This window comes from Cyprinus carpio, chromosome A8, assembly GCF_018340385.1.
Source record: "Cyprinus carpio isolate SPL01 chromosome A8, ASM1834038v1, whole genome shotgun sequence".
Taxonomy (NCBI): domain Eukaryota; kingdom Metazoa; phylum Chordata; class Actinopteri; order Cypriniformes; family Cyprinidae; genus Cyprinus; species Cyprinus carpio.
Genome location: NC_056579.1, coordinates 14401340 through 14427794, shown reverse-complemented (window position 1 = coordinate 14427794; position 26455 = coordinate 14401340). Strand labels below are relative to the sequence as shown.

General features: G+C 37.0%; 1 protein-coding gene across 5 annotated transcripts in view; it reads right to left on the bottom strand.

Moving 5' to 3' along the window:
- LOC109050830 (glutamate receptor ionotropic, delta-2-like) overlaps nucleotides 1–26455 on the bottom strand; it is a 367305-nt gene that overhangs the window by 75638 nt on the left and 265212 nt on the right. For all 5 annotated transcript variants that reach the window (XR_006160661.1, XR_006160662.1, XM_042762408.1 and 2 more), the window contains exon 9: nucleotides 7654–7755. Coding sequence is in view for 3 of the 5 variants with exons in the window: in XM_042762408.1 (XP_042618342.1) it covers nucleotides 7654–7755 (102 nt within the window). In the remaining 2 variants the exon portion in view is untranslated. The remainder of the gene's footprint in view (nucleotides 1–7653; nucleotides 7756–26455) is intronic.

The window sequence follows — 26455 nt, the reverse complement described above, 5'->3', positions numbered from 1 at the left end:
CAATGTTGCTGTATAAGGGCTGAAGCTTAATGTCACTTGGCTTTAACCACCTCTTATGAGCTGGAGTAATTCTGAGAAAAAAGTCAGATGGGAATTAGTGCCACGTCATATCCAATCAAGAGTAATGTGAGGAAAATAGATATGAATAGCTCTGTTTTTAGGGTAGATGAGTGAATCTTTACAGGGAATACAGGAGGATCTGGGCTGACCTCACAAAATTTACAGGTTTGAAATCCAGCCAGAGAGGAACTTAAGGAAAATTATATACAGTATATGACACAGCAGGCATAAAAAAAAAAAAATCTAAATCACAAATAATCTTTGTGATATTATTAATTTAAAGTTATGTACCCATATGTACCCCCCAAGTACCTTTATATAAAAACCCTTTAATTAAACCTTTATATTTGTATTTATTTAATATATAAAATCTACAAATTATTTATATAATAATGCTATGATAATGATAATGTCAATTTTGATCAAACAAACAGCAAACAAATCAAATGAAATGGTACATTTGGGTAAAGAACATTCTAGTGATGATCTCTGATTCATTTCAAAGAGGAAACTGTCTCACTGTCACACCAGGACAAGATCGGAACAGCACTTCCTCAGTAGTGATATGCTAAATTATTAGCATCCCAACATTATCATACTAAAAGTAGTGAAAGTAGAGTTTTCCCAGACATTTACATGGTTCACTTCAAACACTTCAGTTCAGTTGAGTTAAGTTCTTGAAATGAAAATTAAGGCATGAATACTCTGAAATAATAACAAAAAAACATCAAATTCAATAGGAAAGGGGTGCGAACAAACCATTGTTCTCAAGTCTATATAAATATTCACATTTATCAAAACATTACTCAAAGGGATAGTTCACCCAAAAATTAACATTTGATGTTTATCTGTTTTTCCCCAGGGCATCCAAGATGTAGGTGACTTTGTTTCTTCAGTAGAACACAAATTATGATTTTTAACTCCAGCCGTTGCAGTCTCTCAGCTGTATAATGCATGGCAATGGTAACAAAATCTATGAGAGTAAAAAAAAACATGCACAGACAAATCCAAATTAAATCCTGCAGCTTGTGACGATACATTGATGTGTAAAGACACAAAACGATCGGTCTGTGCAAGAAACTGAACAGTATTTATATTGTTTGTATTTTTTTTTACCTCTGATTCACGCAATGTCCGAACTGTTAGAACTCTTGTGAACATGCATTCACAGCAGCAGGCAGGCATCTTCTTCTTCTTCTTGCTTTAAGGTGGATCGCAAACTTATAAGTGCATTACCGCCACCTATCACTCCTAATATACATTGAGAGATAGGTGGCGGTAATGCACTTATAAGTCTAAAACAATAAAAAAAAAAAAAATAAAAAAAATAATTACGGTTCAGTTTCTTGCACAGACCGATCGTTTTGTGTCTTTACACATCAATGTATCATCACGAGCCGCAGGGTTTAATTTGGATTTGTCTGTGCATGTTTTTTTTTTTTTACTCTCATAGATTTTGTTACCATTGCCATGCATTTTACGGCTGAAAGACTGCAACGGCTGGAGTTTAAATTCATAATTTGTATTCTACTGAAGAAACAAAGTCACCTACATCTTGGATGCCCTGGGGGTAAGCAGATAAACATAAAATTTTCGTTTTTGGGTGAACTATCCCTTTAATTGACAGTGCTTGTCATTCATACATTATTCATAGTGGGTTTTGACTGACTCATAAGATCCCTAATGCTCAATTAGGGATTTCAGGTTTTACTGTGCTCACATCAAAGAAATTAAGTCTTTACGAAAAGGATTTTAAAGGAAAAATATATACCCGGATTCATACTCATCATACAAGCATTAGCTCTGCCTATGGCTGAGGAAACCATTCTTCTGAAGCAGCGAGACCGGACGCTATTTGAATTGATTAGTCGTTCTCCACTGATAAAGACGAGCAGAGTCTCCTTGGATCTCCAAAACCAGCTTGGCAGACTATTGTGGAGGTGGATATGATGCGATTTGGATTTAGTCTGAGCCTTGGGCCTACTGGTGTTTCATACAAACATTGTCATACTCTGCCAAACTGGCTCTGGAGAGTTTCTGAAGGTCACACAGAGAAAATGCTTATTTTTATAAGGAAGAGGTTTAGAGAGGACTCTGTGTGAGCAGTGGAAACATCCTCAGTAATGCTGACAATGCTGCATGTTACACAGAATTGTGAAAAGACTCAAGGACAAGCAAGTTCCCAAAACTATGGAAGCATGGCAGAGACTCTCACTTTTCTCTCAGTTGAACTTCTGGGAGGGTAGAATTAATAATTTGAGGGGCTTTCTGAAAATTATGAGGCTCCTAAAAGTCGGACTCTTCAAGATCAACTAGAGAGCCACAACACTAGGTTCCGAAAGAGTATTGAAAGAAACTGAAAACTCAAAATTAGAAAGGGAAGAAGTCTTCAGAACCATATTAAGTATCACAGTGGGCACATATGGTTCATCTAACCATTTGATCAAAACCGAAAAGACCAAAGGTAGCTCCATATCTTATTTTTCTTAACACACACTCTCAATATTCATTCAACATTTCACAATTATTTATTCAACGTTTTTTCAGACTCAAGACTTTACTCATATTCAAACTCTTAACATCTTAAAAGCTATAAAGAATTAGCCTATTCTGGTTGGAACATTCCAAACAGAACCTGAAGAAGATGAAAAAAATTTATTCCTATCCCATCAAATTAAACTGGGATATCTCATTTCAAACTTGTATGGCATTAACCTTTCTATGAAACACAAAAAAAAGAATTTTACAGGAATTAAATGCTGCTTTTTTCTATAGAACTACTTTCAAGTCAATTTTGAAAACTCCAACAGGGTACAAAAGTTAAAGTCTTCTGAAGCCATATAATCTGTGTGAGGAACAGGTGCTTATTTAGTGTAAAAACAACAACAACAACAAAAAAACAACTCCCTTCCCTTATCATTTAATCAAAATCCAAAATAAAAAAATAAAATAAAATAAAAACACTGAACCACAGACTGGTTGGAACAGAAATGAAGCAAAAGCTGACATCTCTTTCCTTTCCCTTTACACCCCCCCCCCCCCCCCAACATCATGAAGCCTGAATCTAGTTGAATTCCTAGTTTAGTGAAAATCACAAACTAGAACTTTTTAAGTTCATAAGAAATCACACTAACATAATATTCCAATCACTTGACAACACCAATGAATTACATATCCTTGTTTATCAGCACTAAAAAATTGCTGAACACAATCTTGCAAAGTCTGAAGCTAGAGGAGCTCAACTTAGCAAGGAGCTTTCTCAGGGCCTGAATGGCTGTATTTAACACAGCTGCTAGCTGAAGGCCAATGACCAACCATCATGTGAATGGCAAACATCTCCTTCAGAGTCTCCAGCAGCTCCGCTCACGAACCATCGCAATCCAATACCACACTAGTGTGGCTCCAGCGGCCCAGTGAAAATAATAGCCTGCTGTTTATTTTTTCATATTCTCTTAAACAAATCCCTATTGATGTCTGAAGTGTTTCTGGGAATATGTCAGGCAGATTTATCATGGAAGGAGCGTTATTGACTGCATGCAGCCTGCACATTAAGCCAGCGCTTTCTAATCCTCACCAGACCCCCCTCGCTCAATAAGCTATTAGAGGAAGTGAGGATATGCATGCCAAACCACACTATAGCCAAGAGGTGCCATATATCAGAACTCCCTCTGAGGGGCCTGAGCGAGACCCCTGCCGGATTCTCCCAATTGGTCATCAACACCATCTGAAGAATTTCTGTAGCACTTAGACTGCGGGCAAAAGCACAGCGACAATGACCCTTTTAACAGGATTCCTCCAGTGTCATTTTTATCTACACTGAGATGTAGCCTTGCTCTTACTGAGAAGGGGTACGGCTCCCCACACCCATGTTCAAACCATGTTGCATCGATTCCCTCTCTTATTATACGGCCATCCCTTCCACACAACTACACATGCAGTGATTCAAATTCACATGGATCTTGTGGACAATCTCTGCCACTACTATGGAAATCGATAGCAGGCATGGGTCAGCACAGGCTAAGGTGATGCATCCAAATTGAAAAATTTGCTGACAATTAACTTACCCTCAGGCTATTCAAGAGAGATGAGTTTGTTTCTTCATCAGAATAGTTTTGGAGAAATTTAACATTACATCACTTGCTCACCAATGGATGCTCTCCAGAGAATGGGTGCCGTCAGCATAAGAATTCCAAAGAGATGATAAAAACACAATAATCCACATGACTCCAGTCCATCAATTGACACCTAATGAAGCGAAATGCTGTGTTTGTAATAAACGCATTCATTATTAAGATGGAAAATTCATGATTAACTCTTCATTAAAGGGGGTAGGACTTTTCCACTAGAGAAAGATTTTATTCCAGATTATAGACTCAGATTTTAATCAGAAGAACTGGTTTAAAGTTAAAACACCTTAATGATGGATTTGATTCTTATAAACATGCAGCTTTTCACTTCACAAGATGTTAATTGATGGACTGGAGTTGTTTGGATTACTTAATGATTACTGCAATACTTTTATCAGATGTTTGGACTGTCTTTCTGATGGCACCCATTCACTGTTGATCCACGATCCACTGGTGAGAAAGTGATGTAATGCTAAATTTCTCCAAATCTGTTCAAATGAAGAAACAAACTCATCTACATGGTAGGCCTGAGGGTAAGTCTAATTTCAGCAAATTTTCATTTTTTGGGTAAACTATTCTAGTAATATATTTAAAACCACACTGAATTCACAATTCATATATACACTGAATTCAGCACTTCTATGATGACCATGTTTTTAATTTTTGCATTAAAATATATTTTGATATTTGGGAGCATAATGCCAGGCATTTCTAGATTATGCAAATGTTCTGATATCGTAATAAAGAAAACAAAATTATTATTCAAATCATGATATACTTCTTAATATTTTTTCTTGGAAAAAAAAATATTATCTCACAAACTTTAGTCTGCCAAATCAACTCATACAGTAGAACAGGAAACAATATCACAGAGAGGATCCCTGCAGGCTCCTGTCAAGATCAATAAGTCTCTTTAAACATTATTTCAAATCAAAAAAAAAAAAAAAAAACTTTTTATGACAAGCCTAGTTTAGGTTGTAAAATCTTATGTGCTAATCCCCAAAAATACTAATACTAAGTTTACGAATTAATAATTTTCAATATTTATTTAAAATGTTTATTTTTTTTTTTTTATCTATGTAAGTATATGCATTCATTAAGAATTCATAGCTGCAAAATTCATATATATTACTTGATTATTAATTCATATGTATATACTATGCTACTTTAGTCTTCTTCCATCTTCTACAGACATTTTGAAGATTCTCTCATGCATGCAGCTATGATCCACTGGTGAGTGAATCAAAAACATGTCATGGTGTATTGAGACTGCAAGGATTCAAGGCAGATGTGTGTGTGTTCTCAGTCAGTTTTAGTCTTTGGAACAGCACCAGCATTTCTCAGACTAGTGAAGAGCTGTCAGAGCTGGCACGTCGTGTATCCTGACACGCCTGCCACTGGGGCAGCTAGGAGCAGCGGGGAGTTTAAGTTGCAAGGAGCCGGCGGGCCCCTACCAACTAGCTGTAAGACCAAAGGGAGCGCTCCATCAGCCACCAGCAGGGAGCATGTGCCTTCCCCATCCACCTGAAGGTTTACTTTACAAACGACAACATGTCCTATGGTTCCAAGCTCCCCGCCTCCCTAACCATATGCTTCACCACAAGGCTCTATGGTACTGCACCGGCACTCTTTCTTTCTTAGTTTTTTTCCTTTCATTTCTGAGGAACGATTCATCCTGATTTTAATACAATGCTTGAACTAGAAATTACAATTTTTCACTTCACAGCTTCAATTAGTCTCTATGGAAAGATCTACTGTACATAGCTGGAAAACCTGTGAACTGCAAATACAAGTCATCAACTTATTATCCAGGGGTCTTTGAGCAGAACATTCAGAGCCGGATTTATGGAAAAGACAAACTCTGTTGTTTCATTGTTAATAGATACAGCCGAATATTGACCTGATAGCACTATAATATAATATAAGACTATAATGCTACATTAAGACTCCAGGCTGAAATCTGTGCGTTTCATAACAGTGTGAACCACACAAACCAAATGGAATCTGATTTTGAATTACAAAACTATAAAAACTTCAGCTTCCTTAACATCTGCAAACAAATTTGCAGGCTTTCACGGCACATCAGCTTATAAAATAAAGTGTAAAATGCTGATTTCAGTGTCCTCCATGTTTATGTCTAAATGTCGGTAAGGGACCATCAGTTCACACTCAAATCTGATATTGGGCACATAAAAAAAATATATATATGTATGTATGTGTGTGTGGTCTAACATATATATACAAATAAAAATATTATACAATACTTTCTTGTATGTTTTTAAGTCTACTTTTTGCATTGAAAAATAGTGCAATGGAAGAAGACTGAAGAAATGTAGCTAAATTTTTTTTTAAATGTTTTTAAAAAATATTTTTGACTATATTACTGCATCCTCCATCTGCCATTCATATATGTGATAATGTGCAAAATTACAAAAATGTACAGCGACAGACCAAACTCTATTCTTCAATCAAGAGAATTGTTGTAACTTAGTTCGAGTTCAACTGGTTCACTGTCTGCACATATTACTGGAGCTAAGAAACGTATTTAGACTTAATAAAAATTGCATCACTCATCTTTCATACATTCCACAGAGCAGCCAAGTGCTTGTGTGTTTGTTTGTTTGTTAAATATTTGATCTACTCTAATTTAGAAATGCAGTCAGTGACCAGTAAGATGATACACAATTTACCATATTTACAGAAGTCTGCAGATACTGTTTGGACCACACAATGTTTCAGCTCTCAATTTAAACTGTGAGACCCCCTTATTGTCCTTTAGTATCTACAGTTTGCCAATGTGAGCATGCGTCCCCTGCCTCAACTACCACTAGGGGGAGTGCATTAACATTATAGTCTCTGCTCACTGTTCATTGTTAGCGGTTGTGTAGGCAAGTTATTCAAAGAGCATTCTGTCACACTGAGAAATCACAGAATAAAGGAAATAAGATGGGTAAAGAGAGCGAGAGAAGAGACGCAGAGAAGCAGCGTCACCGCTTTCTTCTTCAACTGACTTCAAAGCAGGGATATGAAGAATTTAAACTTCTGAATCTTTAAAGAACTCCTGGGACTCACTCAAATCGGTGCTGGAGGGAAGATAGCAAAACTCAAACCTCAATATAACTCAGCTCCCCTGGTCTACGTTCATCTCACCCCAAAATTCACTCTTAATGAACTTAGATATGGATGACTTGATGTGAACAGACCTCTGGAGCTCACTGGAATGAATATGGATTACTCCGGGGTAACTTCAACCTTATGAGGGCCAGTCAAACAGAGGAACTCCGAGACATGGGGAGTCCTAATTAAGTCAGTTTGATGTTATTTTTATTAGAGAGGTAAAGGAAAAGACATCTCTGAGCAAGAGTGAATATTAGAGCACTGACATCTTGTAAAACTTTGTAGTTATGAGGACCTACTGTAGAAACCCTTGACTTGACATTACTGGTGAAGCTGTAACGGTACGTACCAATACAGTGACCACCCGTAGGACGACCCCACGCATGTTATTTTCCAACTTTCGATCTGTCAGTGTCCCATTCAGTCCGTGGATGGGGTCCCAAGTGCCGAGCTGAAGGAATGCAGAAAGTTCACAGTAAGTTCATGGCATGCACAGAAAGAAAACTGTAAATGATTACACTAACAGTCTACAGGAAAATATATTTTTTTTTTTTACACGTAAATGAGTTTCAGAACACAAGCATAAGGGAGTTTCTTTCTAATTTCTTTTCCTTTTTCATTTACTGACAAGAAAGAAAAAACATAAATGTGTACTCAGTTAATATCAGTTGCTTCCCCTATACATCAATAATAATAAATAGTGATTAAACAGACAATGCTTGGACTATCTATCTTTCCATCCATCCATCCATCCATCTATCATGTGACAAAGATTTCTGATGCGTTTGGTTGGTGCTGTTTGATAGCTAGTTAAGTTTGTGACCCATACACTGTCCTCTTAGAACTCAATTCTCTACAGATTCAATGCAAAGATGCAACCATTTTCTCATACAATTGCATCTGAATTTAATGAGACCAGTTGCCCCGATTGGAATACAGTCAGTGAGCTGATAGATTTATCTATTATTTATTCTGAAAAGCCATGCCACATTTTATTCTAACAATGCTTGGCTTTTGCAACACAGCTCATGTTGTCACACACACACACACACACACACGCACGCACACACGTACACACACAAACTTGTGGTTCTGGCTATTTTTAAACAAGAGCAAGTTGCAATGAGAATATGAAAAACCAAATTTGCTGAATACCTCATATTTTAAATGTTAAGTAAACATCAGTTAGACCTGTTAAAAAAACTATGTGAAAATCAATTACTAATACAATGCAACAGGAACACACACAAAAACAAGTGACAAAAAACATGTTTTTACACAGCAAGGAGCAAACAATCATGATTTAGACGAGTAATTTAGGGCTATGCTTTAATAACCAAACACAAATCTGTTCACCAAACTCTAATTACACTTATTTAATGTGTGCCGCATAAACAATTCGTTGCCCTACTGTGCTCATTTTTCCTCGAGTCGGATAACAACAGAAAACAGCTATTGATTTATTTGCTCAATAAAACAACAGCGTTGAGAAGAAAGCAATAGTTCCTGAAGTGTGACAAGCTACCTGTGAAAAAAATCCTCTCCACAGAGATCAAAATTTCCCGGTCGCCTACAAGAGAGTGTTGAAAAAATGATTTTCCTGCTCAATCAAAACATGATATGAAGGGGAATCGGAGGGCGGGAATGTAAAAGACTTTGATGCTTTTGAAGTTTCTCATGAAAGTACTCTTATGACAGAATACAAACTGCAACAAAAATATATGTGGAATAATAAACTGCCATATACACTTGCATGGCCAGCTCTGTACCAATACAAATGTCACGCTTTGTCCGTTAAATACAAATGTCACTCTTTATGCATTCAGAAACATGGCACCAAAACAACCTTCAAAAAATAAATAAATAAATTCCTCTTTGGATCTTGGAGGAAATGGAGCTCACCTTCATACACAAGAGGGGTCTGAAACATGTCAACTCAAGATATCACTGCACACCATGAGTTGTATTATCGTGGGCTCCGGCTAGTCATTAGCATAAAATTTAGACTGGGATTAGACAGGGTACACACCATCCCATGGAGGCTGGGATGACAGAGCCTTTACATAACTATCCACTTCAGAGGCGCTGGGGGCTTTTTTACCCAAGGCAGCCATTTTCAGTTCATTCTTATCAAATCTGTCTGAAGTACCAGTCAACTATCATTATGTAATGAAATCATCTCAAATATTAATGGGCTGAAAGGGGTACTTGTGTGCGAATGTGTGTGTATTTTCGTTGACGTGACTCGGGAATCAATACTGTTTAATATCAAGCTACATCAAAGAGCCAAAAGTTGTGTGTAGAAAGCCGTTTATATGAGACTGTTTATTCATTCTTATCATAGGTATTTTGGCCTTAGTGGTTTTATCATCAATTCAGCCAGGTAGTCACATCATTTCAGAATATAAATACAGAAATTCAATACACCCAGGGACAAAAAAGCATGTCTAAAACCTAGTGAGCAGTCTTGCTCTCTACATAGGGAACTGACTTCTAAGGCAGCACCCTTACTGAATTAAACTTCATAAGTGACCGATTTTGAAAATCCTACATACAGGAGAGAACACAGACAACTCAACAATTGATCTACTGTAGGTGTACAGTCGGGCCTAACGTTTTGAGAATTACATAAATATTAGTTTTTCAAAAAGTTTGCTGCTAAACTGCTTTTAGATCTTTGTTTTACAGTTTTTTCTGTGATGTACTGAAATATAAAATTCAAGCACTTCATAACGTTTCAAAGGCTTTTATCGAAATTACATGACATTTATGCAAAGAGTCAGTATTTGCAGTGTTGCCCTTCTTTTTCAGGACCTCTGCAATTCGACTGGGCATGCTCTCAATCAACTTCTGGGCCAAATCCTGACTGAATAGCAACCCATTTCTTTCATTAATAACTTCTTGGAGTTTGTCTCAGAATTAGTGGGTTTTTGTTTGTCCACCCGCCTCTTTGAGGATTGGATCCACAAGTTCTCAATGGGGATTAAGATCTGGGGAGTTTTCGCAGGCCATGGACCCAAAAATTTCAACATTCTGGTCCCCGAGCCACTTAGTTATCACTTTTCCTTATGGCACGGTGCTATTCATCGTGCTGGAAAATGCATTGTTGCTTCACCAAACTGTTGTGTGTTGTTATGTTGGAGAAGTTTGCTGTTGGAGGGTGTTTTGGTACCATTCCTTTATTCATGGCTGTGCTTTTGGGCAGAATTGGTGAGTGAGCCCACTCCCTTGATGAGAAGCAAAAACACATGAATGGTGTCAGGATGCTTTACTGTTGGCATGACACAGGAACTTGGTAGCGCTCACCTTTTCTTCTCCAGACAAGCCTTTTTCCAGATGCCCCAAACAATCGGAAAGGGCTTCATCTGAAGAATATGACTTTGCCCACGGTCCTCAGCAGTCCATTCACTATACTTTCTGCAAAATATCATCTGTCCCCTGTGTTTTTTTTGGAGAAAGTGGCTTCTTTGCTGCCCCTTCTTGACACCAGGCCATCTTCCAAAAGTCTTCGCCTCACTGTGCGTGCAGATGTGCTCCACACCTGCCTGCTGCCATTCCTGAGCAAGCTCTGCACTGGTGGCACTCCGAAGCTGAATCCTCTTTAGGAACGAACTTTTCTGGTTTCTTGGACGCCCTGAAGCCTTCTTTACAAGAATGTGAAAACCTCTTTCCTTGAAGTTCTTGAAACATATAAAGTGGAATTTAGGTGCAATATTATGTAGCCACAATATCTTGCCTGTGAAGCCATTTTTATGCAACAAGATGGCTGCAACGCGTTTCTTTTGCAGGTCACCATGGTTAACAATGGAAGAACAATGATTTCAAGCATCACCCTAAACATGTCAAGTCTGCCATTCTAAAACCCACAGCCTGACATGATGATCGCCAGCCTTGTGCAAATTCTCACCTGAGTTTAACAAGATGATTACATGAATGATCTCAGCAGGTCCTTTAAATGACTGCAATGAAATGCAGTGGAAAGGTTTTTTTGGGATTAAGTTACATGGCAAAGAAGGACTATACATTCATCTGATCACTCTTCATAACATTCTGGAGTATATGCAATTGCTATTATAAAACTTAAGCAGCAACTTTTCCAATTTCCCAATTATTTATATATAATTCTCCAAAACTGGCCACGACTGATTGTGAAAAATAAGTCAACCCAAGATTGGAAATGCCAAAAAAAACGATATGATATGATATGATATGATATATGATATGATGTGTGAAAAATAAGTCAACCCAAGATTGGAAATGCCAAAAACCATGAAAAAAAAAAAAAAAAAAACCTTCTACCGAAACTAAAATATAAAATAAAACTTCTAAATTATTTACACTGTCTAAAATATGTTTTAGTTTTAGCCAAATTCTTAAACATCACATGTATAACAGACATCATAATGTCACAAATGACCAATCAGTCAAACATTTCAGATATGTTAAAAAATGTATATAAACATAGACATACTACACATATTATAAATTATGTTAATGTTGTTAATGAAACAACATTCTTGTCCAACAGTTAACTAATCTTGTTCACCATGTTGGAATTTTTTTTTTTTTTATTGAACTTGTTGCAATGCATTTTGGGATTAGGAAGGATATATATGAAATATATATTTTATATACTTAGAATATATAATAAGAAGGCATCTTAGAAGGCAGAATAAAAATGTTGCTTGTGTTATGAACCAGCCTATACTCTCAGAAATAAAGGTACAACAGCTGTCACGGGGCTGGTTCCTTTTCAAAAGGTACACTTTTGTACCTATTAGGGTACACTTTAAGTACTAATATCTAACAAAAATACCTCCCCAGTAACAGCTGTTGTACCTTTTATTTCTGAGAGTGTATGATGCCTTAAAAGGTTTCCTAGGGACACAGCTCAGGGTTTGCTACAGAGAAGCATGCCTTATTCAAAATGATGGTTTCACTATGGGACACAGCTCAGGGTTTTGCTTAGTCCGACAGAGTCTATAGTGGTTCCTTTTCAGTCAGGCTACAGGAGTTCAGACACTTCGGTTTTTTGAAGCATCAAAATACAGGTTGAAAGCATTAATGTGAACTTTCTGTCTACACAATTCAAACAGATCTGTTGTACCATAACTTAAAGTGTTTCCACAACCCCCCCCCAAGGACAAGCCTGATTTCATGATCAGGCAACCAGAATGACCGACAAGCTGACGGCATACCTTCAAAAATTGCGAAAGAGCCTTTTCACATGAATTCAAGCTCTGTCTACACAATTCAACTGTCAATGAGTCTGGTATCTAAGTCATGACACTACATAATTAAAGGTGAGGAAGGACAAGCCTGATTCATGATCATAAATTCAAGCTGAAGCCTTACATAAATTGAATGACTTTCACTGAATGTCTACGTATCTAAGTCATGACACTGTCTGGTCTTGATCTTCTAGAAAGGTTATTTCACATAGATTGCCATCTGATGCAAGTTTAAAAAAATAAATAAATAAATAAATAAAAAAAGGAGAAAGAATGCTGTTTCTGTCTCTTTTACTTAGATGCATTTATAAAATGGCATAATTCAATAGACAGTCAACCTTCACTTTCAGCTATTAAACATTTATTATCAGTCCATTTCCTATCCGGCGGGAGCAGGTGGAATGTTTTTATGATGTATGATTGATTGAGTCACAAAGCTCCATTAATTAAAATGAACCTTTTTGTGGTTAAGGACACTGCTATGCTTTTAAGTATCTCCATATTGATTTCAAGGAATAGCCCGGGTTTGAACAGCGGCCCTGGAAAGCAGGTCCAAAGCAAATGTGAGTCTAAAAATCGGTAATTATGATTTGATTGCGAAACAATGTGATATAAAACCCCAGCAATGTCCATGGAGACCGAAACCACAATATCCAATCCACAAGATCTTCTAGAGCATGTCTATGTAAAGTAATAACAACTATATTTACAGCAAGCAAGGCATGCTAAATGCCTGTGAGAAATTTCAAGCCTTGTCTAATCAATAAAATATTATCCACCATGGGAAAACATGCAGCCGTATTGCTGAATCGCTGCCGCTGACTGCGTCAGCATGAATCGACACATCCCTCGACCTCTGGATTCGTCGCTCATCATGTTGACTTCAGTGAATGGTGAGAAACACAAGGCAGATGGGGTAAATTTCAAAGCAGAGTATTCAAAGAGGTTCCATCGTCACAATCGCTGGAGCACAACTGTCGTTCTTTGGTTGTTTACTGTGTAGTTTCAAGAGCTTCAGTGAGGGTATTTCGGAGGCCATGGCGTGATAGGAAGTGTTTCTGTCATATAAAATTTGTTTTGCATGCTGAATCTCAAACCAGCGGTAGAATGTTTGTCATCCTCTAACAGTTGGGGTGAGCTGCCTCAACATAAAATACAGTAAATTAAAATTCAAAAAAAAAAAAAGCAGAAAAAGAAAAAGAGATAAAAAAAAAAAACAGAGACAGAGAGAGAGAGAGAGGTCTGCCTCTTATCTTTAGAGGGACAGATAAGAGCTCATTTCCCACTGCGGAATAGAAACAAGCGGGCCTCTCTGGGCTCACTGGCAAGAGAATGACACCATTAGCATCCCATAATGCCTCGCTCTATTCTGCACATTCCCATTTTGTGTGCGGGCGGATCACTGACTGCTCTCGCCTTTTCTGCACTTCATGCATGGATCTGTTCATCTTGATCAGATGCGACTGCCGCCACTCTGCTGCAGAGCCGGAGTTAGCAGATAGTTTCAAAGGTGATGCGTGGATATGAGTAACCTCACAGCTGGTAATGCCAGGGTTTCCATAACCTCTCGGGATGATGATGTGACACTTTGTTATAGTGCAAGGCTGAAGAAAGTCAAAGCCAAGTCCACCAGCAGAAAGCTTGCCGCTCCTACTATTTACCACCTGCATATTTTACTAGTGACACAATTCTTCTAAGCTCTTAAAGGGATAGTTCACCCAAAAATGAAATTTTTCATCATTTAAAACCTGAATGATTTTCTTTCTTCCGCTTTATACAAAAGGAAGTCATATGGGTTTGGAACAACATGAGGATGAGCAAATAACAGAATTATCATTTTTAGGATAACTATACCTGTAAAAGCGTGAAACAGACACACTATGCTGTTAAAATAAAAGTAAAATACAATATAGCATAAATAAATTATGACTGAAATAAAAAAAAAAATATTTATATATTATAATTAATATAATTATATATTTTTCATTAAATTGTTAATATCTAATTATTAAATTGTTGTTTTTATTATTAAAATTTAAAAACCTAGTTTAATGTGTAAAAGATTAAAGTCAGACTTTTTCAGATTTTTTAAAGAAATGACTAATTTATTTAGCAATAATATTAAATTGATCAAAATCGACAGTAAAGAATTAATAATATTTCTATTTCAAATAAATGCTGTTCTTTTGAACTTTCTATTCATCACACAAGCCTCAAAAAAAAAATGGTTAGAATGATTTCATATCACAAAATTCAGCTTTGTCATAAAAATAAATTACATTTTAAAATTAATGAAAATAGAAAACCTTTGTTTTCAATTTGAATATTATTTCACAACATTAATGTTTTTAATGCATTTTTGATCAAATAAATGCAGCCTCTGTGAACATGGGATGTTTCAAAAACATCTTGACACCCCAAAGTTTAAAATAGTAGTGAATGTAAATTAGTTGTTGTAACTTGGTTATAAATAAAATCGACGGGAAAAAAATACTCAAGGTACATACATATATTTAGTAGAGAGGCCAAAAAATATATATTTAGTGCAAGTCTGACATGGCCAGCAGGAAAAAATATCCCACTTTTGAGGCTTTTTCAAATCAAATCACACCATCCAAGCAATTAACATACTGCCTATACTGACCTGCACTTCTGCTGAGTTCTCCACCTCACTGCATCCACGTTCACAGGATTAGCATCTGTGTCTAGCAATTAATATTAGCAGTTATGTCCTCCCACGCAAGGACGCTCCACTGGAACCTCATGGGACGTATCGCTATACTAACATATTGCAGACAGGGTTAAATCAATAGAGCCCAGCCTCAGGCAATTTGTAAACAGTACCTCACAAACAGTTTGCAGATCACTTGACAGAAACGAAATGCTGACGATGCAAAGCAGCACCTATCATGCAAATGGCCAAGGCATGACTGCCCACACAGGCTTATTTAACCACAGAAACAGCATCGTCACGACAGTCACCTTAAATCACAGTCATCCTGAGCCTCTCTGCATGCATATTTCAAAAACACCTCAATACGCTGGCAGACGTGTGGTTTTGCCGTCAAATATAAATGAGCAGGCTTTAATTTTGCAGCAAACTTAAAATTATGCCCAAAGTCCTTCAAGAGTGAAACAAGGTAACATTTTAGTAAATGGTTAAAGGGCATGCCATCCTCTGCAAACACTGACATATAAATTTACCATCAGAAGTTTACCAAGGACTTCTCTTATATATACATATATTTAAGTTTGTTTCCCCCCTGTTGCGGATCTTTTGGGCAGGTGTGTGAATACAGCAATCGCACTCGAGTGCAGACCAGACAACCACACCGAGACCCAGCTGAAGAGGTGGTACGCTTGAGAATTTCTGTCCAATGAATGGATGACCTTAGCACACGTGTGGTTTTGTTTACAATTCCTGGTTCACTTGCAAAAAAGGGCAGTGTGAAAGCGAACCACACCAAAACAACAACAACAACAACAACAAAAAACATTGCATTTGGTCCGGACCAAAGCAAGTGAACTAGCGGACTTTCCTGGTGTGAATACACTCTTAATGTATTTGTGAAGTGTGGTTTTGAATCTCATCCATGGTTAATAAATTAGTCACAATTCATTCATTAATTATACATGGTAACACTTTAGTATAGGGACCAGTTCTCATTATTAACTAGTTGCTTATTAGCATGCCTATTATTAGCACATTGGCTGTTTATTATTACTTATAAAGCACATATTCTACATGACCATATTCTACATCCCTAATCCTAGCCAATACCTAAACATAACAACTACATTACTAACTAATAATAAGCAGCAAATTAGGAGTTTATTGAGGCAAAATTCATAGTTCATGTTTTTTTAATAGTGAGAATTGGACCTTAATATAAAGTGTGACCATTATATTAAATATAAATATTTTTACATATTTCTTTTTCCAGTAATCATTTACATTATGATATTCATAATATTATTAAAATTATCACTACATGAAAAAAATAAACAAACACAAAAAAGTTTCTTTAAAATCATATTTCTTAAATATTACAATAATATTCTGAATATATTGTAAATATAATAATATATATGGAATATGTTCTATAACAAAAGAATTGACTGTCCAAGTAGTTGAATCCATTAGGCTGAACATAGCAGATGCCTCTACTCTAGCATCGCTGACATCTGAGTTACCAAGCGGTCTGTTGGTTTCTATCTATTGTATGAACTGATTTTACCCACAAACACACATCAGTGTCTGATATTGAGGTTAATTGTCTAATGAGAGAAAAAGATTCAGCTAAGGTAAAGTCAAGTCGAGTCAAGTCAAGTCATCTTTATTTATATACAATGGGTACGGAAAGTATTCAGACCCCCTTAAATTTTTCACTCTGTTATATTGCAGCCATTTGCTAAAATCATTTAAGTTCATTTTTTTCCTTACTGAATACTATGTTGTCACCTCATTAATGTACACACAGCAACCCATATTGACAGAAAAAACACAGAATTGTTAACATTTTTGCACATTTATTAAAAAAGAAAACCTGAAATATCACATGGTCCTAAGTATTCAGACCCTTTGCTCAGTATTTAGTAGAAGCACCCTTTTGATCTAATACAGCCATGAGTCTTTTTGGAAAGATGCAACAAGTTTATCACCTGGATTTGGGGATCCTCTGCCATTCCTCCTTGCAGATCCTCTCCAGTTCTGTGACAACCGTCAGGAAAGGCCGGAATGGATGGGCGGAACGATGGTGGACAGCCATTTTCAGGTCTCTCCAGAGATGCTCAATTGGGTTTTTCAAGTGTCAGGGCTCTGGCTTTCCAGGGCCATTCAAGAACTACAGGAGCACTGAGCGCACAGTTGGCTGTAGACGGTAAGCTCTTGTTTCTTGGTTCTAAATAAATGCGACATAGTCGGTGCGTTCATGACGTGTGAAGCCAAAAATACGGTAATTGGGTTTAAGTCTTTTGGGCAGGTGAACCTTGCAGAGTGTTGTGAAGCCCAGTGCTTAGGGTCATTGTCTTGTTGGAAAGTGAAAAACGGCCCAGTCTGAGGTCCTGAGCACTCTGGAGAAGGTTTTAGTCCAGGATATCCCTGTACTTGGCCGCATTCATCTTTCCCTTGATTGCAACCAGTCGTCCTGTCCCTGCAGCTGAAAAAAAAAACACCCCCACAGCATGATGCTGCCACCACCACGCTTCACTGTTGGGACTGTATTGGACAGGTGATGAGCAGTGCCTGGTTTTCTCCACACATACCGCTTAGAATTAAGGCCAAAAAGTTCTATCTTGGTCTCATCAGACCAGAGAATCTTATTTCTCTGATTTTTAGCAAACTCCATGCGGGCTTTCATGTGTCTTGCACTGAGGAGAGGCTTCCGTTGGGCCACTCTGCCATAAAGCCCTGACTGGTGGAGGGCTGCAGTGATGGTTGACTTTCTACAACTTTCTCCCATCTCCCGAACTGCATCTCTGGAGCTCAGCCACAGTGATCTTTGGGTTCTTCTTTACCTCTCTCACCAAGGCTTTTCTCCCCCGATAGCTCAGTTTGGCCGGACGGCAAGCTCTAGGAAGGGTTCTGGTTGGCCCAAATGTCTTCCATTTAAGGATTATGGAGGCCACTGTGCTCTTAGGAACCTTAAGTGCAGCAGAAATTTTTTTGTAACCTTGGCCAGATCTGTGCCTTGTCACAATTTTGTCTCTGAGCTCTTCAGGCAGTTTCTTTGACCTCAGGATTCTCATTTGCTCTGACATGCACTGTGAGCTGTAAGGTCTTATATATACAGGTGTGTGGCTTTCCTAATCAAGTCCAATCAGTATAATCAAACACAGCTGGACTCAAATGAAGGTGTGTAGAACCATCTCAAGGATGATCAGAAGAAAATGGACAGCACCTGAGTTAAATATATGAGTGTCACAGCAAAGGGTCTGAATACTTAGGACCATTTGATATTTCAGTTTTTCTTTTTTTAATAAATCTAAAAAATGTCAACAATTCTGTGTTTTTCTGTCAATATGGGGTGCTGTGTGTACATTAATGAGGAAAAAAAATGAACTTAAATGATTTTAGCAAATGGCTGCAATATAACAAAGAGTGAAAAATTTAAGGGGGTCTGAATACTTTCCGTACCCACTGTAGCTATTTATACAGTGCTTTATACAAAAATTGTGTCAAAGCAGCTTTACAGTGTCAAACAGGAAAATAGTTTGTCAATATTGCAGGAGGACAATAACAAAGAGTCAATTTTTCAGTTAAGGTCAGTTCACTGATGATTCAGTGATGTCATCATCAGGTTCAGTTCTCTTCCAATAGTGTCTGTGCAATCAAGCCGACAATACTGCCAGAAATTAAGCATCCCCAACAAAGAAAGCCAAAGGCGACAGTGGCAAGGAACCAATACTCCATCGGTGACAGAAATAGAAAAAATAAATAAATAAAAAACCTTGGGAGAAACTAGGCTCAGTCGGGGGGCCAGTTCTCCTCTGGCCAGATGAAACCAGCATGGTGTGGTTTAATTCCAGGCTGCACCACAGAAAGTCCCTTCAGGGTTTCCAGTATATTCGGTTTTGTTCAAGAAAAAACACATTGAGGTGTACCACAACCACCCCCATGGAAATTAACTACAAGACATGTACAAATGCTCAATAATGTAACATTTTCTCTTTGTGAGTGCTAAACTAACGCAGAATTAAGGCTGGGAGACAGCAGGGTTGTGACACAGCATGCTGGGGACTGCTGAAACGAATGAGGAGCTCCAGGCTGTACATCAAAGATTCTCTTAGCTGGGCAGATTCTGTGCGAATGGAATAAAGTCACACACAAATGGACTGAAACTACTGAGCTCAGTCCCTCTGCACAACCACCCTAATGACACCTGCAGATATTCTGCATCCGCACACAGAACAACACTGCTCTTAATGAGTATTTTTCTTGTTGTCCAGTAAAAATATTTAAACATCATTAAAATAAGATGCTTGAGAAGCAAAACTGTGTAAGATAATATGTTTTCTACATAATATTTAGATGGAAGCAAAAACTTTATATTACGAGGTCACCAAACAGTTGCAAAACTAACATTTTACATTTGGGCACCAGTTCTCATTAGGAACTAGTTGCTTAATCGCATAGCATGTTGGCTGTTCATTACTACGTATAAAGCACATATTAATGTCTTATTCTGCATAAGCATATTTAGATCCCTTAATCCTAGTCCATACCTGAACTCAACAGCTACCTTACTAACTAGCAAATTAGGTGTTTAATGCAAAAGAATTAGTTAAGAGTGAAAATTGGTCCCCAATCTAAAGAGTGACCAAATAACCTGCTTTTAAAAAGGTTTCCTGAACACTTCTCCCATCGGTCCGATTTATTCACCAAACAACTCCCACTAACATTCATAACAAATCCTTTCCCGTGGGAATGCAGACATACAGCATATCTAACTGTTTGTGTAGTCGTTTTGTTGTTTTTATCTGACTGTAGCTGTTTTCCTACAGACAAACATACTGTCTTTTGTTAATTGAATTAGGATATGGTTGTGTCAGAGGTTATTCTGCTTTCCCTGAGATAAACTATAATTAAACTATGAAGAGTAAAAGAAGTAAATTCAGATTGACAATCACTGATGCTTGCAAACACATCCATAAAATTAATTACAAAGTGAAAAAATAAATAAATAATGAAAGTATGTTTCCGATTAAAAGAGTTTAGTAAACACAATCATCAGTTAAAATGAAATATTAATTTGAACTAATGATTGGATAAACAATAATGGATTTGACTGCAACGCTGGACTAAAGCCAATCTATTTAATATTTCATCTTCAGACACAACACAGAGCTTCAGAGAGGTGAATGTGTGTGCCATTTTAATAAACCTTTGTGAACAAAGACAATTAGTTCATACAAAAGATTAAAAACAATTCTAAATTGAGAAAAATTGTGAGTTTCAGTATAACTGCACTAAAGGCAAAGACTCATCACCTGAAGTATTCACTGCGTCCACTAATTAGTTTTTGAAGTTCCCAGAAAGGTCATGTTTGAGTTTACAGCAAGCATTATTAATAATTATTTCTTAGAAATTTAATTATCAAAGAAAAAAAAAAAAATTAATAAAATAAAGCTAAATCGCTATTCACTGTCTTGGCCAAATACTGTCTGTTTGTAATTGGCCAGATCTAAATCATGTTGTATATTGTTTCCAACCAAGACACAACATTCTGCAATCTTTAAGTAAATACACACAGGGGAAATAAACAGATGAACAGTATATGAATATATCGTGTTAATTATACTACTATAGTCTGTACTTCAAAGTTTATATAGCACTATTTGTTATATTAAATGTTTTATTTTAAACATTTTTAAAGTTAGGCTTTATTTATACTATATACCATATACTATATAATAATAATAATAATAAAAATCAAAATAGAATATTGTTTTACACTTTGATTTATTTAAATCTTTTTGCCTGAAACAAGTAAAGAATGACAATATTTAAAGCAGAAAAATAAAGATATCTACAAAGAAATATTTCATAATCTAGAACGATCTTATTCAAAACAGTATCAAATAATTATGATTAGAACGTTTATAAAGTGAATTATCCAAAACGAACAGAGCAAAATGAAAAATAAATGTGCTTTGTTGAAATTTTGATATCGTCATCTAATTCTGCCTGTACATGCATATTGGCATATGTACAGAAAAAAATGTGCTTGCATCCATATGATGTTTAAATCGATACACATCTGAAATAACTTTGCTCTTGACAAAAGGAAGGATTCTTAATGCAGTGTACTTCCTTCTTTACTGCCACGTTAAAAATTAGAGCTGGGTACAGACTATCATCCCCTTCAGCAATATCTAGGGCAACTGTGAAATACTTCCTCCTCATCCTATTAAGACACTGACAAGAGTGTGGACTGACTCAACCTTCTCCAACAACATGCCTCCCAGGGAAAGCGAGGGAGCGAGTGAGAGACCGACAAACAGAGAGAAGACAGGAATGACTGTGAATGCCTCTGTCCTTCACATTTAAAGCAGTTTTAAAGTTGATGCTGCCCTTAGGTCCTGCCCCAAAACAGCATTATGAGGCGGCTGAACGGCGGAAAGTCCAAAAGACTTGTGGGATCCCGCCCCCGGGTCCCTGCATCCTCTCTTTATCCGCTGCTCAAGGCCTGAGGCAATGGGCTTAGGGACACGCTAATTCCATCATGAAGAAACGTTCTGTATATGAGATTAACCCACATCATAAAGCCTGTATGATGTAGCCTCACTTCCTGCCAGCAGATAATGATGTGGCCCTGTTGAATATTTCAGGCTGTGGATTGTTAAGTGTTTTGTCACGGGGGAACACTGTCATGCCCTTTTGCTGTTTAATTGTGGCGAGATGCTCCATCTCTCCCCAGAGGAAGCACCTGGAAAAAGCACTGACCCTGATACCAAGGTGCACATAGCCTTACTACAGGGATGGACAGGAAAGGACATTATTTGATAGTGGGACATCTTATTGTGATTGTTTTTGCTTTTTTTTACTTCTCCTCTTTCCATTCATGAATAAAATAACAAGAATGAGGAGTATTAAGAAAGTAATGATTAAAGACGCATGTGATTTAAAGGGACAGTTTCAATCATGGAACCACTTTTATGGAACCACTTTTATGGAGATTTTGTATCATTTGCAACCGTTACTTTTATTATCGTTATTTTTGGGAAGTTGCACACAAAGACATTTGACTTAACTTGCCTTGTCAAAGTACAATACATGTGCATAAAACATAAAAACATAAAAAAATTCAAATTACCTGTTATTTTAAGAGACTTACTGACCTTGAAACACAGGTATGAGGTTTGGTCCTTTCTATGACATAATGCACTTCTTTATTTATGTTGGTCACCATACATGACTTTGAATTGGCAGACAAAAGCTTTCCAAAAATAAGCTGTGAAGCAGTTTTGTTAAAATATGAAAACTGCCTCCCAAAAATAACAAAATAAATTTCAAATTCAGAAATTAAAAACACGTTCATCACAGAAGACACTCGAGAGCTGGAAGGACACATGATTCTAGCCTTTTTGTTGAGCACAGACAATAGCCTTGGCCATTGCATTGACGAATGGGGAAGCGAACAGCAAAGTTTCTTGTTTATGAATTCTTCTGACATGACTCTTTTCATGTCTGAGTTTCAGAGTTGGCACTGAATCAACAGTACTCTTTTTTGATAAAAACACTTGGCACTTGTCACATCTTTGCTTCACCTTTAGTAAAGTAGGCACAGCACCTGTGGAAACACACTAGTTTTTTTCTGACAGATTCATCAACACACAGTAATTACCAGCAAGCAGCAGAGAAGCCTGCGGTGATGAAAGCCTCAGATACTAAAGAAAGGGGGAAAAAATGAGAGCGAGTGAAAGAAAATGAGAGAAACAACTGGCAAGTCCAAGAGCTGAGGTATGGAAAGGTGAGGAGACTATAGACTTGCTGGTTTGTGTTAATCCGGCTGGAGCAGGAACATGGGAATGTGCTGATCCGCAGAGGCATGGAGAGTCTAAACGGCACTGTCTGCGGTAATCCTACAGTTTACATGCTGTAATTTTACTGGAAGACTGTAGTAGGGCACACTGGGGGTCTGACCTACTGTAGAACCCCAACCTATGACCACAGCGTTCAATGCACCCTCTACTAATGAATGAACAGGGTTTCTTCAAGTTTTATGAAGGTACATTTAAGACTTAAGACATTCTGCATACCAGTTAAAAAAATTGAAGGAATAAATTAAAGGGTACAAAACATGTCAATATGATTTCTAAATGTAAATGTCTGAGGAGAACACAATGAGTTATATTAGCAGTATAGATGGGCATTTCAAGCAAAAATAATATAGAGAAAATATATATAGAGAGAGTGAGATTTCACACTTTTGACCTGTATGATAACATACTGTTTAATTCATTAGAGAATAGGCTTTCTATATCTTTTCTTTATCTTTATTCAAGCAATGATTGTAACGCTGAAAAATTAATATAATAAACATGACCAAATGACGCCACTTATTAACATAACAGTCCGTCGATTAGCATAAATCAGCTGTTCATAAGGCTAGGCCATTTCCATTTAAAAAATGAGCATGAACATTCATAGCAATTAAAAAATAATAATAATAATCAAAACAGTTAAAACATTATGAACTGCCTGAATGACAGCACTTATGTGAACATTAATTTTAATGTCTGTCTTCATAACAATAACCTATTGTCAGACTCTGTTACATGTTTTGTGTGTTCAGTTCTCCCTCGTGTTTCCTCATGCCCTTATATGGTTCTGTTTCCTGTTCTCATTGTCTTAATATTAGTTGATTCTCTGCACATGTCGGTCCCTCGTTTAGTTCAGTATAAATGTGTAGTCTGCCTCTTGTTTCCTTGTTGAGTCTTAAACGTCACACCTAGTTTGTTCTCCCGCGATCCTTGTGTTAATGTGCAAAAAATGAGCATGTCCACATGTTCGGGATGAAGACGGGAGCGCAATGTGTTCACAATTAACGGATTAGAGTTCACACTGTACACGTAAAGTGACAGCGGATTGTTCGCTGTAAAAATGAACATGCATTGACACGGAAATGTGGTAATTACACGATAAATGCATATAATTAAAGTCTACTGTGTTTCACAGACATCACACAGGCCTATGGCTTTTTTGGCTAGGTTTAAAACAAGAAAAAGAGCACTTTTAGATAAACAAGGCAATAATAGATGCAAAACAAAGGAAATATGAAAACAAAGTTCTTTATAAAGTGAAGTGACATACAGCCAAGTATGGTGACCCATGCTCAGAATTCGTGCTCTGAATTTAACCCATCCAAAGTGCACACACACAGCAGTGAACACACACACACACCGTGAACACACACCCGGAGCAGTGGGCAGCCATTTATGCTGCGGCACCCAGGGAGAAGTTGGGGGTTCAGTCCCTTGCTCAACGGCACCTCAGTCGTGGTATTGAAGGTGGAGAGAGCGCTGCACATTCACTCCCATACATTATCCCGTACATTATGCTGTATATTATGAACCACAGGCACGAGAGTCGACTAGGTGCATTATTGGTGGCGCCACACTCTGGTTACATGAACAGGTCACCACCGCATCAGCACCGAAAACATGGAGATTTTTTTCTAGACAATAATCACACATCCTATTGAAAGCTTTCAGTCACTTGATTGGCTCAAAGACCTGGCAGGCAAAACATACATAGAACTGCAGCACAAACCTGTCAATTTTCTATCTGTTCCAATCCAAAAGTATTTAGATCATCTCTAAAGAATAACAAAGATATGTGAACAAAATGCAAGTTTTGGCCATTACCAATCCCTATAAAGCACATGTCCCAATATTTCAATCATTAAACACAACGGGACATTCTAAAACATTTAATGTGAAAACACTTAAAGTGCCTTTAAAACAGTGATATTAAAAGATGAAATTAGTACACACCTTATTAATGATGTGTGCTTTATGCAGGCAAGCAAATGAGCCCGGAATATGAGCGCAATGCGCTAAATGGTTAAGCGTTTTCTTTATAATGCTGTTCTGTGGGAAAATATTTAATATTAAACTTTGCGCATTGCGTTTATATTCTGGGTTCATCTGCTTGCCTGTACAAAGTATGCATCATCATTAAGGTGTATACTAAATTTGGCCTTTAAATATCACTGTCTTACTACATTAACTACATACTAAATTCAATCCTCCTAAATAAAACTGGTGGTCAGTGGAGGAAAGCCTTGTTTTACCCTCCATGTGGGTGTTTCTGTACGGGTGTGACGTCACGTAAACACTATCAGTTCCATATTCTATAATTAAATCAACTAATCGAATATTCGAAAATCGTGACCCATCCCTAATTAGCAGCACTTCAAAAAGATAGAAAATACAGCTTCCAACTGATTTACTTCTATATTACGTTTTAATTAATTTTACATAAAAAAGAAAATAACCTTTACTGTACCTTCTGATCATACTGCACAAAAGCAATCTTCATCTGCAGTATTTTTGTACTATTTTCCACTGCAAATGTCTACAAATTCTTTAATTAAGCTAAAAATAATGCAAGTCTTGTTTCCTGGGAAATGTATCAAAATGAACTAAAATAAAAATAAAATTAAAATAAAAACATAACAAATAAAAATTAAAAACTAAAATATTATCAATTATCAAAACAGTAAACACTTCTGCTGCTTAATTTATTTTATTTTATTTATTTATTTATTTTTTTGGAACCTGTGATACTTTTGATGTATTTCTGTATTTTTAATCAAATAAATGCATATAAAATACATACAAAATCGTACTTTTCCCAAACTTTTGAGCAGCACACGCACATACACAGCTGGAGTGTGTGTTTCTATCACCGCTCTGTATACGAAGAATGCTGTTTAACCCTGTTTTCTCTACAAGTCTCTTTTTCTTGGCAAAGTTCTCAGCAAAACAGCATCATAAATAAATAACAATCACAGGGTACTTTGTAATTCCTCTTCCAAATAAAATGGATGTTTCGCTCACTACAAGTCTTAAGATGTTTCCTAGTGCCAAAACAGATATTTGTTCCAGCAAAGTCGAGGCGGTGACAGGCACCTCTGCTTTGAAGACTACACTTCTCTATACTGAGGGACATTCATCCTGTAGGAGAGCAAGAGATATTTATCTCTACGACTATTCACAGCATGCAGCCACAACACAAACACTAAGTACACAGCCACAAATAAATAATGAACAAAAAGGGAGATTTCAGATTTCTAAAACATTGCAGAAGAATATGCAAAGAGCATGAGATCACATTACAGAAAAACGTGTTACGGGACAAAAGCACGATCACAGTCTGGAGAAATATGTTGTGGAAAAATAGCTTGTTTGGAT